Source organism: Arvicanthis niloticus, chromosome 4 (genome assembly GCF_011762505.2).
Source record: "Arvicanthis niloticus isolate mArvNil1 chromosome 4, mArvNil1.pat.X, whole genome shotgun sequence".
In the NCBI taxonomy this organism is placed as follows: Eukaryota; Metazoa; Chordata; class Mammalia; order Rodentia; family Muridae; genus Arvicanthis; species Arvicanthis niloticus.
In genome coordinates this window covers 92,996,772-93,016,428 of record NC_047661.1, presented here as the reverse complement: position 1 = coordinate 93,016,428, position 19,657 = coordinate 92,996,772, and the positions used below count along the sequence as shown (strand labels likewise).

At 34.5% G+C, this 19,657-nt stretch overlaps 1 protein-coding gene across 1 annotated transcript in view; it reads right to left on the bottom strand.

Annotated features, from left to right (window-relative positions):
- Nucleotides 1-15,265, bottom strand: part of Olfm3 (olfactomedin 3) — a 194,344-nt gene extending 179,079 nt beyond the window's left edge. The window contains exon 1 of the mRNA XM_034500498.2: nt 14,821-15,265. Coding sequence (XP_034356389.1) covers nt 14,821-14,889 — 69 coding nt within the window. The 5' untranslated portion in view covers nt 14,890-15,265. The remainder of the gene's footprint in view (nt 1-14,820) is intronic.
- Nucleotides 15,266-19,657: the final 4,392 nt, after the last annotated feature.

The window sequence follows — 19,657 nt, the reverse complement described above, 5'->3', positions numbered from 1 at the left end:
TGACACATACACCTGTGCTTAGCTGAATCTTAACTCAAAGTTTTTTTCTCCTGAAAAGTTATCCTTTGTACTTATCTTTGTTTATCTTTCTCTTTGTTTGCTGAAATATCACATTCACTAATCATTTGTTTAGTCCACTCTGATCATGTGTTCGTGTTCCTATCACACAATCTTCTTTGTTTCTTATACTTTTGTCTGTCTACCACACAAAGTGGTAATATTTTATATAAATTTTGTTCCTTTCTCTGGTTCACTTTTGACTACTCCAAAGTTTTTGTGAAGGCACACATTTGTGTTTTGTTGATTACTTCTGTGTCCTTAGATTTTAATACTGCCAGATTTATGACAATCTAAAAATAACACTGAAAAGTTGTCCTTTGGGCCTTGTTAGTCCAATTATGAAAGGGAGATTGGAGTCAAACTTCTATAGCAAGTTTCTACCACTCATTGTTATTTTCTCCAAATCACATCAGCTTAGTTTATGTGGCTGCAACTAATAACTCATAATTTAGATGTTACGATAGAACATTTTATGATTTTTGAGATAACAGAAGAACTTTAAAAGTTAATGCACATGGAAATTTAAAACAGTAAAATTAAATAATTTTTTTTTTAGTTCACAATAAATCAACACTGACATACCACTGGATATAGGATCAACGACCAACATGCAGCCAGACTAAAATTTTGGTGGTAGCAAACTTGATGGTCCATATAATAGATTCATCTTGTAACTAGATAAGAGCAAAGCAAAAGATACTTTATTTGTCATGAATTCTGTGATGCCTTTAGTAATTAAGTAATATTTTTTGACTTTACATACACATATATTTATATATCTCTTTCTCTATATCTGTATCTATTTATTCATCTATGTATCTGTCTGCATGCATGTTTATCACATATATATATATATTTCTGTGTGGAAAACTATAGTACTCTGAGAGCAGCATATTCTCTTAAGCAGTGAAACATCTCTTCTGCCCTGACTAGCACATTTAATAACTGAATTTCATTTTGATGTAAAGATGCAGGCTACAGTAGTACACTCTAGCTAAGCATGTCATGAAATTCCAACTGGTAGCATTTCGACAGGGCAGATATAAACAATCTCAAAGGGCTCACAGAGATATTAAGGTAAGACAAAAATTAACTGATGACTGAAAGAGGTAGGTAGTTACAAAGTTAACTAATTAGGACTATAGGAAGAGGATATTATAGTCATACTTGGTTGTATAGGTATATAGATAAAATTTCACATTCCTAGTGTCGTAGCTAATTTTATGCATTAATTAGGCTTAGCAGTAGACTGCATAGTAAGCTTGTGAGGCATTATAATGAAGAAGTCTATGAGACTGCTTTTAGATAAGAGTACCATTTGTACTGGAAAGTCTAATATAAAAGATTATTCTACCTAATGTGAATTGACCACACTCAGTGTGTTAAAGATATGTTAGTACAAACACACCAAGTGATAGTTATAACTTTGTGAGTGCTATGAGCTGATCCTCAGCTATTCCTGACTCCAAACAGAACTGAAACCTTGTCTTTTCCTGTATCTGGAATCTGTGAAATTTCACACTAAAACTATACTGGCAACTTTTCTGTACCTCCATCTGGCCAGCTGGGGATCTTGGGTCTTGTGAGCCATCATAGTCATATGAGAAAATTTTTCTCTGTCATTACATCTTCTCTCTTACCTTTATATTTCTGTGCCCTTTATGCATATGCACAAAATTTATACATTGATTTTGTTTTTTTCTGAGCATTCCAAATAATATCACTAAATTATGTCCCATTTATTTGATCTCCCATCTTGTTTGAATTTATGATAATTGAATTTCAGAAAAATTTTTAAACTGATGTGGATTTTGACTTCATTCCTTTAGATAACCATTTCTTTCCCATTTTAATATCACTAAAAGTTCTCTTCCTTTCCATCTGCATCAACGTCTGCTTTGACATAGAGAGGCATAGCAGAACTCAAATCAAACAGAAAAGATCTTCATTCCTCCTCATGTTATTTTAATCGTCGGCAACTTCCTATGTGCAGTTTCATTTCACTGCATTATCCTATCTTATCTTCATTGCCTCGGTTATCTTTCTTTAGACATCTCTTCCCATAGAAAATCTGTTATCATCCTAAGGTCTCCTTTTGTACTATACAGTTCTCAGCCATAAGAAACCTTATCCATTTCAAATACAGACCAACTTTTGATGATCCCACAGTATAAAATATGATATGGGCTTTAAAACTGTAGCAAATGTACACCTTTAAAGCAAAATTAACTTCTCAACATCATTGTATGTTGGGAGAGTTCTGTCTAATATAGACACTGTGCATTCTTCCCCATCATATTTACCAAAAATAAACAAAATAAGTTGGTAGTAAAAAAATATCTTTGAAAGATCTGCTTTAGTTTGAGAAGAATTTTCTCATTATATCTGATAAAAGTAAGTTCTGTATCTCGGCTGCTGTCTTATTTCCTAATATAAGAAACAAACATAGAACAAGGGTAAATGTTTGATATGGTAGGGTCTTTGTTTTTCTCTTATTATTATATTTTATGTATAAATGTGTATGCAGGTGGATGCACACCTGAAAATCAGAGAAAAGCTTTAGAGAGAAGCTTCTCTCCTTCCACTGTGAATATTGAGCTTCAAACTCTGGTATGGAGGTTTATATGGTAAGAGTTTTTATCGGAGCCCATTTTAAATGCAGAATTGAAATGAATGGGTTCTCCCTGTTCCTTTATCAATGAATCATTTGTTTTAGCCTTAGTAGATGAAGGCAGAAGTAACATTATGGCAGTCACTAATTTATCTTCCAATTGAATTTTCAAAAAATGATGAAATGGAAGAATGCAGAATAAAAAGTCAAATATTTAACATAGCTTGAGGTCTTATTTGTTGCTATTACTGTTCAAATAAATATACATATATAATACATTTATAAAGATTTTATGGTAGTTTATCTCAAATTGTTTTAGAAATATTAGAAAGTTTTATTTTCTGTTTTAATTTAAATACCCTGGGAGGCTGAGGCAAAAGGAGTGTGCAATGAAGATGAACTGAGAGTTAATTCATTAAGAGTTAATGTTTGTCTGTTTATTAAAAATGGTATTTTTTTATTTAAATTTTTTTTTACTGCAGAGAATTGGACCAGTCAAGACTTTCATAGGTTTGCTGAAACAAGATCACTAGATTCTTCCAGAGCTGGCTTCAGGCAAAGCTTTCTTCACTACTAATTTTACATTGATTTCCTCTGCTATAACTTTCCTGTTTTCCACTTAATGTATGCAATTCTCTTTGTTATGGTTGCTTCTCTTCTATTATCTTCATTTTATATGCTAAATTAATACTAATTTTGCTGAACCTCTTGAGAGTGGAAAAAACATGCCTTACCTATATGATTATGTACAAATGAACAAGATGTAATTCAGTTTTCACTGCTTCATTCTTTGCAAATAAAGATGCAAATAGGAAAGAGAAAATGTGCTTAACAATGAATTCCTTTAAATCTGCCTTCTATTTCTCCTTATTAGAAAATTAGTAAAGGTTAACTGAACTGTTGAAACTTTTCTTCAAAGGTGAATATTCACAGGAAGTGAGGACCAGCCTTGTTTCAGATTACTGAACATAATATGTTAATGCTAGATGTGGATATGAGGAAATAGTTGCCACTGGAGTCTTGTGTCTGTATAAACATGTAAGGGTTTCAAGCAATCCAGTTCTCATTAGGTGTAAACAAACACCTGCCCTAAAGTCATCTTTTCATTTTTCCTCTTTCAGTTTTCCTCACCCTATCTCCACTGTTGACCTGGATGGAAGTCACTTTGTATCCCAGGCAGGCCCTGAGCACCTTTCTGTCTTCCTGATGCAGTGTTCCAAGGACTGGAATCACAGGCATCAGATCTTATGGTAAGCACTTCCTAGTTCTGTTGTGTTTAATTCTGGCTTGTCGTTATTTCTATGCTATACATAAATTGGTTGATAATTGCATTACTTCTTAAAGTTCTAGTTTTCATTTTAGATCAACTATTTAGACCTGTAATCTTTTCTCACTTTGCTTGACAAGACATTTGTGATGTTTTTGCATCAAGGAAAGACACCAAGAATAAATAACTGATTTCTACTATTCACTTATTTCCTTATTTTTTGTCCAGTTTTGACTCATATTAACAGATGTATATTTGGGGTGAGCTTTGTAACTCTGATCATTTCTTCATATTTATCCCTAAGTGCTTGATATTTAAATATCTTCATATTTATCCCTAAGGTAGTTGTAAAGAAACTGGTATCACTTGATTCCCCTTTGTCTAACATTCAACATGTAAAGATTAGAATATGTCTGTAACACTGTATACCTTATAATTAAAATCTCCAGGGAATTTTGAGCCAGGTAATGTTTCAGTTTATTTTGAGCTGTAGTGATCTAAAGTAAGATCTAGTTGGTATGTCATGATACACATTAGGTGTAAATATACTAATCACTGCTACTAATTCTAGAGATGCAATTCCCTACACATCAATAGAGATGGCTCATTCCCAGAAGTGATGGCATCTTCTGTATGTCAATCACCAGTTCACCAGTGGCATTTTGTTACCAGTCTACCAACACTTTGAATGCCAAGTATCTATTTGAAGAAATCCTGCCATCTAGAATTGCTCCCTCTAGTAATGCTTCTTAAATCACCATGGGATGATGCTTCTTAATCATCTTCAACTTGGTTGGAAAAACTAAAAGGATTGTCTATTTTATTCATGCCCTCTTCTGGGGTTATCTAAATAGCTGACTGTTAATTTGTGATGTTTAAACAACTTTATTACTGGCATATCTTTTCAGGGCATTTCTACCTACATAGTTAATGAGAAAGCTTGTATTATCTGATATTAGTGAGTTATAATTCAGATATATATTACCCACTTTTTAAATACTTAGCTAATATGCTTTATAGTGGTCTTAGGCTGAAACAGTGAGATCGGAGAAGACTTGTCTTAAATTAGATGGCACAATTTAGGTCCTACATTGCAGGAGCATAGAGTTTGAGAATCATTTCAACAGACTAGACTTTGAAGCAGTAAGTAATGTGCTGCTTTATCAAAAAGGTCAGACATTATATTAGCTAAGAACAGCCATAAGAAATACACACACACACACACACACACACAAACATATAAACACACACATTTAGATATCAGATATTTCAATGTATAACCTATGTAAATAAAATGGACATTTTTGAAATAAGAAAACCAAACAAGGGATAAGAAGATATGTGAACATAGACACTACTGTACATGAAACAAGAAGACAAAGCCACAAGATCATGGAGTGCTGCATAACAGAGAGCCTTGCTAAGGCAATTCAATCTTTAGAGATAATTTTTCAACATTAATCAAGATAAGCTGATACAAAATCTATCAGCTTTAAATACAAAGTCCTAAAATCAGTCTTTCCCCACAATCAGTATCTGATCTAATGGGAGAATTGATTAAAATGAGGATCACGGTCTTATACCATTTAAGACAGAACTTTAAAGCACTTAGCTATTTCTTTGTTCACTGCCTGAGAAGCAGAGTGACTTGGTACAATAGAACTAATACATGAGGCAGACTAAAGTCTCAGGTGATAGGCAACTTTATTTGGAGCATCAGACAATTTATACTGTGAGAGTAATGGGGAGTCATGTGAGAAAAATGTACAACCACAATGGCAAGCCTCTTGTGACAAAAACATGCTTTCCATAGAGGCATATACATAAATAGCAATAACCAGTTGTAATGAATAATCTGAATTAAACTCACTCTTATCTGTTACACTTGGGAGAGGTATGGAAGCATTCCTAGACAAGTCTGTTTTTAACGAAACTGAGTTATAAGACTCTTGTCTGGTTTTGTCAAAAGAATCAGAATCCTCCTCACATGACTGACTCCTTTCTTGGACCCTGCTTTGAATTTCTCAATTTATGTATTTGTTTAATCACTGAGTAAGTATGGAATACATGGAAAAATAGCTGAGTTATTAGATAGCAAAGGCAAAAAGAGTGACCATGACATAGAGCAAAGAGGCTGCCCTTGGGATTTTGATGGAAAGGCCTTTGAGAGTGTTATTGGTTTAGTTGAAGTATTTGCCTTTGAAGGTAAGGACTAGAGTTTCATCACCAGAACTCGGTATAAAATGTAGGGCATTGCAATGCTGGAGAGACAGAACCAGGGCAGGGGGAAGCCCTGGAATCTGCCTGTCAACCAGTCTCATGTAGTTAAATGAGTGAGATCCAGCTTCAGTGAGACATTTGTCTCAAAAAATAAGGTGGATAGAAATTGAAGGAAAACCAAGTAAATCTCTGGCCTGTGCACATGTGCACACATATGCACATGCAGAGACACACATGCACACAGAGAGAGAGAGAGAGAGAGAGAGAGAGAGAGAGAGAGAGAGAGAGAGAGAGAGAGAGACATAGTGTGACAAACATGATTTGAAAAGAGGAGATACAGTCAAAACTAGTAATAAATTATCAGTAAATACTTTTTTAAGTCATTGGTAATATTTATGTAAACTTAGAAGGAGAAAAATTACCCCAGTCACCTACCCATTTTTTTGTGACAGATATAGTATCAATAGCCATAGATGCACAGAGAGATAAAGTATGTCTTTCATTTTAATTGATGCCATTTTATTGAGATTACTTTTTTTTTTAAGTGCAAGAAATACCAAACAAGACTTCATGGAAAATATGATATTTGAACTTCATAGTAAACATAGGTAAAATGTTTACATGCTGGCAAAAAAATGCAAGCCCTTTCTGGGGCAAGGTAAGAATGAGTCCCACAGCATAGGCAGCCTCCTCAAGTGTGCTTATTTTTATTCTCTTGATGAGAGGGATAGAAGGCCTGGCTTGCACTAAAATCTTTGCAGCACCTTGTTTTTGAAGAAAAAAAAGTGAGAGATAAGTATTCTTAGAAAACATTTTATTTTTATTGCTGTGCCAGGGTGAATTCAGGTTGTTTGAGACAGGGCCTGGCTACATTGTGCCAGTCTAGTGTAGAAGTCACAATTCTTATTTTCTGTTCTGTGTGTTCCACCATGCCCAGCTGCAAAACTTAGAAAATATTTTAACAGCAGTTTTGAAAATGATTGTTGATGCCATTACAATTGTATCGTGCTTTATAGAGAACTGGTTTTAATTCTAGTCCTATATCTTAAATGATCTATAGCAAGTAGCTAAGGTCATGTAAATTTCATTATGATACAGTATACAAGCAATTTGAGCTGATATTATCTTTTCAGTGCTAGTTGTTCATAAGTATATTCTACAATCTTATTCAGTGGGTTTCATAAATTTTTTGTTCTTCATACAGTTTACACAGGTTGGGTTGAGAAAAGAGAAGTGGAGTGATATATTCCTCTGGTTAACTCACTATATGATGAACAACACCAGCAGAAATGTTATTACAGACACAAAGGGGGAAAAATCAGGCCAAGAACTTTCTATAAGTCTCAATTAAAGGAACACAGGTACAAGTGAAGGAACGTGGAGAAAAAAAATCAACATAGCAACCCTCTTTGTAATTGTGATTCTTTCTTCATGACCTTGTTGCCTTGAATATTTTTAGATTCTATAACTGAGAAAAATTTCTTTCCTCACCTCTTTAATGTCACATTGCATCTTTAGAGATATGTAAATACTGCATTGGTGCCATACTGAGTATAGTCACAAAAATCAATTGTTCACACACTGGGCACAAAGCAGTGTAAACCATAGATTATATTTTATGTTTGTATATCCAATTTCTTTAAGATCTGCCCAAAATTAGCCTAAATACTTTGGACTGGTTTTGAAATTAAGAAATTATTTTTTTAATCTTGATTTTCTTCTTCTATAAGAGATAAATAGAATGTGGATTTCTGTGAGATAAGTTTCAATTGAAATTTCCATAAAAACGTTATTCTGGGTATGAGAAACTCTTTACAAATTTAGTGTTCCTGAAAACTGAGAAAAGATGAAAAATTAGCAAGAGCAGAGGGAAACGAGAGATACTTTGTGTGATTCTGAGTCTTTAATGTATGAGACACAGGTATATAGGCTTGATTATACTTCCATTGACAGAATTACAATATTTGCATGTAATAATGCAGTTTAAATGCTGTAGCAGGAAGCAATTGTCATTCAAATCACCCCAGTGGCTCACCCCAGTGGTGGTGGCTCAAGTTCTGCACTACCTGCTCTAGTGTTCTGGATTCCCAAATGAAAGACACACACACACACACACACACACACACACACACACACACACCACGACCTTATATTTAATATGCCTTAAACAGCCCATTGGCTAGGCCACTCCCAAATTTCCCTTCTGATGTTCCTGAGTTATTCCTTACTAAATCTATATTCCATCTTTGCAGCTCTAGACCCATGGGGGGGGGGGTGCTCGGCTATTCTTTCCCAGCTCCTACATGATTAGTATGCTTGCTCTTCTACAGTTCTCAAGTCTGGATCTTAATGCTTTCCCAGCATGGTGATAAAAACCTCCCCTCCCCCCTTCCCCCCTCACCTTGCTAGTGAATCCTAAAGTCCTCTCTTTGTCTCCCTGCCTAGACATTGGCCACAGACAACTTCATTTAGCAGTCAGAATCAACTGGGAGCAGGGACCCTCAGTGTCTTGAATATGGATTCTCATGCAATTTTGGTAACCCAAGTAACATAATGCAAGCATTTGACCAACCAATTCCATAACAAAAAGTATCTTCATATATATTAATATTATCTGTAAGCCCCATTGATATATTAGTACACACACACACACACACACACACACACACACACACACACACACACAAACTATTATCTCAGTTAATTGACTATAGACAAGTTTAATGGTAAGGAATTAAAATATAATTCTTATGATTTCATGCCCTTTCTCTAATTTTATAGTAGATCAAAAATGTATTTTAAAAGCTACACATTGTGTGTTTGGTCCACATAGAGGCCAAACTATTGTTCTCTGGCTAATTTTTTTGAGACAGGTCATCTTAATGAAATCCAAAGCTTGTTCTTTCTTGGTTAGGCTGCTTGAGTTGGCCTGCTAGCATGGGTCTGTTCAAATGTGCAGGCAAGTTGAGCTTCTATGTGGGTTCTGAGAATTCAAATCAGGGGCTCATGTGAATGCAGTAAGTATTCTTACTCACCGAGCCATTTCTCTAGCTCCTAAAAATTGCATTTTAAAAATTATCTTATAATTCTTATATAATTTTATGATTTAGGTTCAATGTACTATACTACAAGCAACAAACTAACAAAGTCATAAGTATATATTGCAACCATAGTGCTAACTTTATATTTAAAGAAAATGTTCATGCTTTTGACTAACAAATAATGTATACAGTTTGATAGTGGTCCTTTTTTTGGTTGTACTAAAATGAGATGGACTACATCTCAACCATGTATTTTCAACTTAAACAAGGCTAGCATTTAAAAAATCCTTTGTTTTATTACTGGAGTACTTTAGACCAACAAGAAAGTATTATTTATATATGTAAATTCATAGATTATCTCCATGACCCAATGTAACTTTACCTCAACTACCAAGATAACAGTTTGTTTCTTGTTTCTTTTCTTAGTGTCACTACTGACAATTAAGTTTTGATTGCTTTTAGGCAGAACTTTTGTTCACTTAAGTAAGTTAAATGCCATGCCTTATTATGCAGTTTTATCCAGTTTCATGGTATATTTTCTTATTAAAGAAATTGAGCTTTTTCTAATAATCCCCAGTCTTTAGAAGATTTTTAAACATGTACTTGCTTAGGAAAAGACAGCCACAGACTTTTCTTGTGGAGTCTTCTCATTTACCTCCTACATCTCTTTAGTAAGAAGAATTTTTTTAGAGAGAAAAAGAATTTTCACTTTGATTTTCAAAGGGAATGTTTCAATAAAAACACGTTTTGGCCACAGTTTGAAAGTTTGGCCTTCAGAATCCCAGGGCAGATAAATGATCTTGTTACTTTTGAAGGGTGACCGGAAGGAAGTCTGAATTTATGGTTCACATATGAGGAGATAAAAGAACAGGACTGTGGTATAGAAATTGACCAATTGGAGGCTCTGCTTTGTAAACACAAGACTAAAAACATGTTATTATCTGAGAGGTTCATCCCTAGAACCATTAAGTTTGTGATCATACTAGGTATGCTACGTAAGAGAAGCTATAAATATTGATGAATTATCAAATATTTTTATAGAATTAGAGACTGCAATGAGGATATTTTGAAAATATTAATCTGGGGAACTGGCTAGGTATTTAAAGCAGTTACTGTGTAAGACTAAGGAGCAGAGTTCTGATCTTCATATGATGGGCCTTCTAGGTGCCAATAATCTCAGTACATTCTGGAGGCAGAAACAGGGAATCTCTTGGGCAAGCTGGCTAGCTAGCTTAATCATATCAGCAAGCTCTGAATTCAGTGAAAAACCCTGCCTAAATAAAAAACATGTGAAGCATGATCAAGGAAGATGCCCTACAATAACCTCTGATCACCACAGAGGCACAGACACATATATGCTTGCAACACTCTTTCTCTATCTGCACATATTTGTATGAAGAAGTATGTACACATGAACACACAAAAGAATATCTTGGCTCCTAGTTTCATATTACCAGTCCCTATATCAGGTTTCCCACAATGTCGTGAAGATATACACATGTTATCAAGAGAACAGAAATGATGAACCCAGTCTGTGCTTCCCTCTGACAGTGAGCAGTGATCACACAATAATCAATTGGAAAAATACAAGAAATAACTTTCTATGAGAAAAAATTAAGGAAACCTGTGCCATTTTAACCTTTTCAACTTTTCTGAAAGAAGAGTAAGAAATAGTATTTATTTTTCCAAAGTGAAAGTTCAATTAGGTTATAGAAGACTTAGACAAACTGAGAGTTAGAATTGCTCTTTCAAAACATAGATAGGTTATCTTGAACTGTAGATATTTATAATATTAGGGTTTCTTGTGTGTAACTGCATAGTCTTGCCAAATGACATCAAGACATACTCTATTCTAATTTAGGCTGATCATTTAAATAGACATTGTGCAACATTTAACAATATAGTTATTGAAAATTCTTTAGTTCTCATTACACTCATATGACTTCCACACAATTTTCTTATTTAGAGTAAAAGTTCTGATTGCCTTGCTGTCTTGGATAGATCAAAACTGTTTGGTAGTGGAGATCATTGTTGAATCATAGTTACAGTTGGTATTTGTGATGCTAACTAGCTTCATGGTGCTAAGTTTGAAACATTTTTTTATTTTGGGGGTAAGATCGTATACATCCTCAATTCAAGCAATATTTCCTTTGCAATTCATTTTGCAAAATACTTATAACTGTTTATTTAAAGTCCAGCCATCTCGACAATATGTAGATATGCTCGTGGCACCTGTTTGAACTGCTTCCCAAGTGGGGCTTCAGTATAAATGCTCTGTTTGCAGCCTGTCCTGACATATTTACAATCTCCTGTCTTCATGGTTCAGCATTGCAGAGGAGACCATTCTGAGGTTCTGATTCATATGTATTATGTTTTGCTATAATGTTCAGATAATGAACTGTTTAATTTTCTTTTTTTTTCAAAAGGAGTAAAGAAGCCCACTCTCCTATCAAGGTCATTTACTGATCTCAGTGCCTTTGGTTTAAAAGCACAGAGATGCCATCTAGCAGCCGCTGTCAGGAACTTCCTATCCAGATATGCTCCTTTGTCATGAAAGGGAAAACTAAGCAATCTTGTACAAGTTTCAGGTTTAACATGTTTACTAGTTTGTTGGTGATGAAGAATATTTCCTGTAATTTAGAAATCCTATTACAATGGAACTGGTTGGCATCTCTTAAAATAGGCAATGACATATGCTCTTGAGTTTATGTTTTTTCTAGAAGGATTTGGAAGCTTGTTAATTAGACTTTAATTAAGAAAACATAATTCAAATACATTTACTGAGGAAAAATCAATATTTTTATATGAAAATACAAATAATTAATTAGTGGCAAACTGCCTCCCTTTGGCTAGGAAATGCTAATCTTTTCAATTTTGTAGTGCATTAGATGAGAGGAAGGAAGGATGTAAAAAGTGAAGTCGACTCCAATCACAAGGCAGGGGATCCATAAAGCAGGCAGTGTGTGTGTGTGTGTGTGTGTGTGTGTGTGTGTGTGTATTCTTTCATAGTGGAGTTGGGAGAACTGGTCCCAGTGATACTAAACTATCATCTATTTAAAAAATTTAAATAAAGAACACAGAGTTGTAGAACAGAGTTAGATGACATAGGTAGAACCTTATACCTTAAAATATTTTCAAATTTCAAGAGATCTCCTACTGTAATTTTAGCTGCACCTATAAATAATTATATTCATACTTTCAGTAAACACAGAGTACATGATGGTATACAATCACAAAAAATAAATTTGTTTTTGAAATGTATGTTGGCATAGTATTATTCCCACATACAAACAGCATCTGGTTAGAATTTCTAATTATTTCAATGGTATTTATTAAGAAATGACCCTCAAATTGCAGTCATCTGAGATACTATATTGCTAAATTTTAATTTCATTAAATATAACTTTTTACAACAATCCTGATCTTTAAAACCCTAAACTTTTAACCTGGACAGAACTAAATTAAAGCTGAGAAAATTTAAAGTTTATAGCTGGGTGCAATTATTTTGATAACCCAGTGTTACTACTTAAAATGTTTTATTTGATTTATTTGATTTTGTTTAACAGCTTGTTAAACAAAATTAATTTTGTGGAAGATAAAATTAGGCTCTATTTTCTCTCATAAAAATAATATTTTGTTGACAAATCCAAAACATTTGTAAATTAAATTACATAGCATTCATTAAATTTTTAATATTGTCTGTTATTTCATGTAATATTGGAGCAAAATGTCATGATATAGACTTTTAATACTATTTTGAAATATTTAGAAACTGAACACAGTTTGAAAAGTGAATGGATTCCTGTTCTTCCCTGGATTTCTCAGCTCAGTGCTACCAGGTATTCAGAGTTCAGACTGACATAATTGGAAAGTTTTAAATCACTGAATAATCATGTGTCATAAAAATTAACAAAGATCAAATTAACCAAAGCAGAGATGCTTACTTGGGGAAATCAACTTTATGTGTCCTAATATATTAAAAAGTATCTGCAAGCAATGATTGTATTAATACATTAAAGATCCCAGGCATATCCAATCAATCCTACAGCTGTCATTAAGAACCCACACTTCCAAATTCTCACAGAAACCCATAGCCCATTTTAAGTCTAGGAACTTAAACTGTTCTAATTTATTAATTATATTTTTAATGCATACTTTTATAAGATATTCTAAATTATAGAGATGAGAAAATAAAGGCACCAGTCTTAGCCAATATAATTTGAGAATCAGAATGGAATATGTTACTATGAGTGCAGGGACATAAAGGGAAAATAAAAAATATATAAACAAAGCAATGATGTTTTATCTGGTGTAAAATGCTTAATAGCTATACCTTAGTACATACAATATACCATTAGGCTTGTTAACATGTCTCTCAAACACTGAAGCTTTCAAAATGTCAGCGTCAAGACAACTGTGGGTTCATAATAAAATTGTTTTATTTTTCTCAGATCTTTCTAAATATGAAATATGAAAAGCCTGTAATATTATACCATTATAATTTTATACTATATACTAAGGTAGGCTTTGAAATATCACAACCAGGAATAGATTGTAGCTAGGTATACCTTTGTTATAGTCAATTGTTTGCTTTAATTACATAGACAATGTCAATTCACATAATAACTTCAAAGAATTCAAAGTACAGCATTGGGTGGCTTTTACAATACGGGCATCCTTTTTTTCAACCATGTCATGTTGCTGTCCACCAAGTAAGTATGTAAAATCACAAATGCTTTTCATACCTTAGTCTAGCAGTTGCCTTATCCCTTACTCTAGAGAACTATGCTTTTCTTAGAATGCTTGCCTCTCAGAAATGACCATCCTTAATAGGCTTTCCTCACACATCGCTGGAAACATAGTTCCATTGCTCCCCGCTTTGTACCAGATGAACTGAGCGTTCACTTTCATTGCTGGATAATTTACAGAGTTCTACAGCTATATCATAACTCATCCTTTCTAATGCCCTCCTTAGTTTAACAGGCTTCTCACTTCCTGTCTCCTAACACAGATCACCAGAACTTCCTCGGGGTTCCCTAATGTTTTCAGGAAAGGGAAAGACACACAAAGTCCCTCTCACAATGTCTTTTGGTCATGCAGATAGTGTAGCTTTGCTGTTCTGTCCTATGTTACAAGCAGCCTCCCCAATGTTTTGGACACAAACCGCAGCACGTCGCTGATGGGAGTATTATTGACCAGCATCAGCTGGAAAACGCTTCCCTGTTTTCAACAAAGAGACAGCTCACCATCTAACACAAACATAGGCTTATAAACTGCATTGTTTCTACTGCAAACTCCCTTGCGTGGCCCGTCCTACTTCTAAAGAGAACATTAAGCAGCTGTACCGCGAATAAGCTAAATTCCCCGGAGAACCGCATTGCCTGCTACCCATGTATATTATTTTCACTCTGGTCCCTCCCCCCTCACACCAGGACATTACCTTAAGAAGCTAGCCCTCTGGTAGTTCACCTTGTTATCTACCAAGCAGTATGAATGCATTAGACACCACAGGGTCGCTGAAAAAACAGTCCCCCATGCCGTTTTGGACATTTTCCCCGCATCTTAATCAGATCGTTACATTTTGCACATTTATTTTAAGCGAGTCAAAATATTGCCCCTACCTTGGAAGGATCTAATCCAGCAAGTAAAGACAGAAGAAGGAGGTTGAGAAGGCTGGACCTCGCCTGCATTCTGCTGTGGGTTTTTGCCTCTCTTTACTCTGTTTTATGTAGCCACTTCACTCACTGCGGAGACCTTTCCCACGTCAGTTGCACTTTCTGCCTGCCAGTCAGAGAAGAGTGGAAAGAAGCTGAGGCGGCGGCAGCAGTAGCAGCAGCGGCAGCAGAGGCAGCCGCCCTGGGGGGCGATCATTCCGCAGGCATCTCAGAGTGGGGAGTCCTGGAGCTCAGAAGGCTGGGACGGGCTGCCGCGGGTGCTGGCCGAGGTGCTGAAGCGCCTCCACCTGGTGCGCCCTGGTCTACCCTCTCCCCTTGTGTTAGACCTCAAAAGTTTTGACTCAAAAGGATAAAGAGAGTAATTGCTGAGAGGTGTGGAGACCTGAACAACGGATATGACATCACTACAGCTCCTGGGGTTTTTTTCGGGGGGGGGGGGTTGGTATTTTGAGGGAATTTGTTAACCAAAGGACTTTGCTGGCAACTTGAGCCGCAGAGAGTCAGCTGTACACGTTATTATGAAACAGGCACTGCACTGGAACCTTCTGTCATTGACAGAGGACTTGTTTTAAAATTTAGTGCTTTAGACAAAGTTTTCAAGTGAACTGCTAGTGCAGTTATGTTTTCTATTCAAGGCACATGTTAAAAATAACAGACTCATCTAATTATTTAGATACGTGTATGGCGACTTACAAATACTTAATTGGAAAAAATGCTTTGGGTTAGGCAGTGTGTACTTTTTTGTGGGGTGTGTAGGTGTGTTGGGGGGGATACTGCAAGCCTGAAAATACATTGCAGGAATAATTGAAGTGGCTTTGCATTTTTCTTTTGTATAGATATAGTGCATTAGTCACCCCAACTGAAATCTCTCTCCATATCCACACATTAATACTCAGATATATAGTCTCCTGGTCAGTCTGACCTGTGCTTGCATCTGAAGAAAAGACAACAGCCATGAGAGGCACACAGCGGACTGCAGAGTAAATGATTTGTAAGCTTTGAACTAACCAAAAAGAGTTTTGTTTTCCAGAGCTGAGTCACATGTGGGTGAGGCAAGGGAAAGCAAGACACCTTCACTCACAGTGAAACAAATGACTATACCCAGACAACTCTATTTGCCTGAAACTCAAGCAATGTAAATGCTAACAGTGAGTGACCTCAGGCAGAGAATTTGTCAGCCATTAGAACAAGTGTCTTCATTTAACCATATCTACCATAATATAGCTTATACTATTGGTTTTAAAAGAAGTAGTATTTAGTTAAGAATGAAAGTCTGCAAACCAGAGCTATAGATCTTGCCTATGTGACCTTTCACATTAAGCAGAGAAATTGGTTGAGGTATCAGACACATATGATGTACAAAACATCATCTAAATTTTCATTAAAACTACTCCATTTTAAATGTGAAAACCACAGTTGGTATTGAAATGTTTAGACAACTATAACCAGAGAAGTTTCTTGCCACATTATTTATTTATAATGTGATATTAATCATGTCTGCCTCTGTGTAACTACATTGTTTTGCAAACTATATTTGAAAATTTCAGTATAAGGGGTGAGTTGTGCCTAATGAAGAGACCACAGGATAAAAGAAATAGGATAAGTTGCTTAGTGTTTAATAATAACCCAATAACCATAACTATATTTATATTTTTGTGTGTTTTCTGTGATAAAAATTAAAAACAGTTATCTTGAGACTGCAGAGTTGTGTTTATTCACTTCTGGATAACTTTGATAAGCATATTTATACCTAGTTTATTTTTATTTACAACTGCTTTTTAAACCAATTTCCATTCCATTATTAGCATGGCATAACATCAAGTTCTTTTTCAGGTATTTACGTATATTACTTAGAATCTTTATTCTCACTCATGTCAAAAAACTTCTATGAGACTAAATAATTAAAAATTAAGTTACCAAATGGCGACAATTTACAGAATTATCATTGTTTATTATTTAGTCTTAAAAGCTTGTAATTCTCTTACATATGTTTAAGACTAGATAACAATTTTATAACACATATTTAGATATATTTACTCTTCCTAAAGTAGCTTATACAATCATTTTATTTAAAAACAAGAACCTACCTTCTGGTTAGTCAACAAAATGATGGACTGGGTATTAGGACTATCTTGTACCTCACTGGTACAAATTGGCATAATTATGCTCTAATTGTATTTTGAGAGAAAAGTTTTATTTTAACAGGAAGGGTGATATGTAGGAGGAGCTAAGGTGAGAGGGGTACTGAGAGGAAGAGAAGGAGTAAGGAGAGGAGGAGAAGAGGAGAGGAGAAGATAGGTGATGAGAGAGAGAGAGAAAGAGAGAGGGAATATGGAGGCAGTTGTTCACGTGTCTCTACCAGTCAAAGATAGTTGATATATCTAGGCTGGGTATTAGGTTACACTTCTGATTGAGCATTACCAAACTTATAAAGCCTTTGATTAACATTTTTAAAAAGTGTATAAAAGCAAAAAGAAAAAGGGGGCATGGGATAGGGGTTTTCTGGAGGGGGAAATGGGGAAAGGGGATGGCATCTGAAATATAAATAAAATATCCAATAAAAAATAAAATAAAAAAACAAGAACCTACCAACAGAAAGTATAATATGCTTGCTTAAATGTTGGAAGATGTACTTAAAGCACACAGAAAATGCAAGATGAGAACATCATATAAATTGTAAACTTCAAGATCAACAAGTATTCCTCTAATATTTTCTCCCTAAACATAACTGTTTTGAGCTCGTGAGTCACAGTATTAATAATTGAAATAAGAATTCTGTGTAGATATTTCTTCGTAACTTCATGTTTTCTGCATTTTGAGCACTGGAGTAGCATTTGTAATAGAGTCAATAAGACAAAGTGTATGACAGTTTTCCAGGAAGAACTGATGGGAGAGGTTGATGATATCTAGAGATTCAAACTGAGCACTGCATGGTAATTATAATACAAATGAAAACAGATGATCAGAGCATACTTACAGAACACTTCTTTAAGAGAAGCTCAGTCATTTGTAGAGAACAATCAAGTTCTGTAATAAATCAAAGCTCTACTAAACCTGCCACTGCACAACAAAAGCTGTAAAGAAAGCAGCAGTATTCACCAGCATCCTACCTCCCTCTGGCTCCCTGCTAAAATAAAACAATTGCTTAATTTATCTAAGTAGATTTCTATTTCTTTTACTTAGTCATTTGTTTTGTGGCAATGACCTACCACATTTCCATACAACCAGTTTAACGACATTGAGGTCATACTGTGTAATGTATCTGTATATAGCCATATATGGAACATTTCTAGTGTAAGGGAGAAAGTCTATGAAGTGCTTTCCTTCTTTATCTCCCCTTAGTTAATCCAAAAAGTCATTAACTTATAGAAAATAAATGACGTGTCTATTTTGTTCATCTTGTGATTTATGATTCGTGACTGTAGTCAACATGGAACATATTATAAACTATAATCATAAAATGTATAAACTATGTAACATTTATAGATCTTGAATTTTCACTGGATGCATGAAAGTATTTTGTACTTGTATAAACCTCTTAAAATTAGGCTGTTACGCCTATAATTAATAGACATTATTTTTGAAATCTATGCAGCATTATCAAAACTTTAGCTAGTACCACTAAAAGAGTTTCAAAATGAATTTGTTTTCATAGATAATACGAAGATCAATTAATGACATTAAAATGTGTGTACCTGATATTACAAAGAAAGTTCTTATTTACATAATGCATTTACATAAGCATTTTAAATATTTTAATATTGTTTGTATGAGAGGCTATAGTATAACTCTTTCATTTTTTATGGTACTTTAATATTTCAGATGTGTTCCAGTAAGTTTTAAAAAATCCTATAGTATTTTGATTTCAGTTGTTACCTAACATTGAGAGAGTTCGTGCGTAAGAACATGAGAATTATCTAAAGGCAATAAAAACCTCTAGCATTTGTTGTTTTCTTTTTACATTCATTATATAAGTGAAAATTGTTGAGTTAATTCCTAATGCCTTTGACCTGTAAAGTCCTCCCATGCCTTTTCTTGTTTTATATTCTGCTTTTCTGGTCTTTCAGATAATAGTTTTTCATTGTTTAATTTTAAACTTTTTCTACGTAATCCCCCACTCCTCCTAACTGCTCTAAATTAAGAATCTGATAATTATCTATTAATTTGTTGCTGTTATGTCTGCTAGTCACTATATGGTTTATTCCTACTTTAAAATATGTTCTGAGAAGGGACTTTTGTGTTCAAATCCCCAGAACAATGTGTGGCATTTGGTTTTCTTTTAATCAATAATGATTTAGTTATTAAATAAATAAATAATTTTCTAATTACATCATATGCAGTATTTGCATATGTAATCTTTGCTAGATGCCACTCATTAATTTTTTTAGACACCTCAGACTCAGTGTTTTCAACCTGTATTTTATCTCTAGCATATCAATTTGAGACATAACTTTTCCCTATTGCTAAGAGGCCTGAAAGTCACAGAAAGAGAGAAAAGACATAGCAAGTTAGCAACATCAAATGAAAATGAGAAAAGAAAATATTCATCATTTTGTTGTTAAATTCTTGATTTATACAATCTAGTAATTAATCTCTGCAATTATTTCTTTTCATGAAAATACAGCTTTTTAAATGCAAGGATAAGATAATGTAAAATAGAGGGTAGTGACTGATGAGAAAACCAAAATCAAAGGTCCAGTGACAGAGCCTCCCCAGCCAGTTCATGACTCTAGGATTGAGTATCAATACCATTAGAGGCAAAAACAAACTATTACAAAGTTAT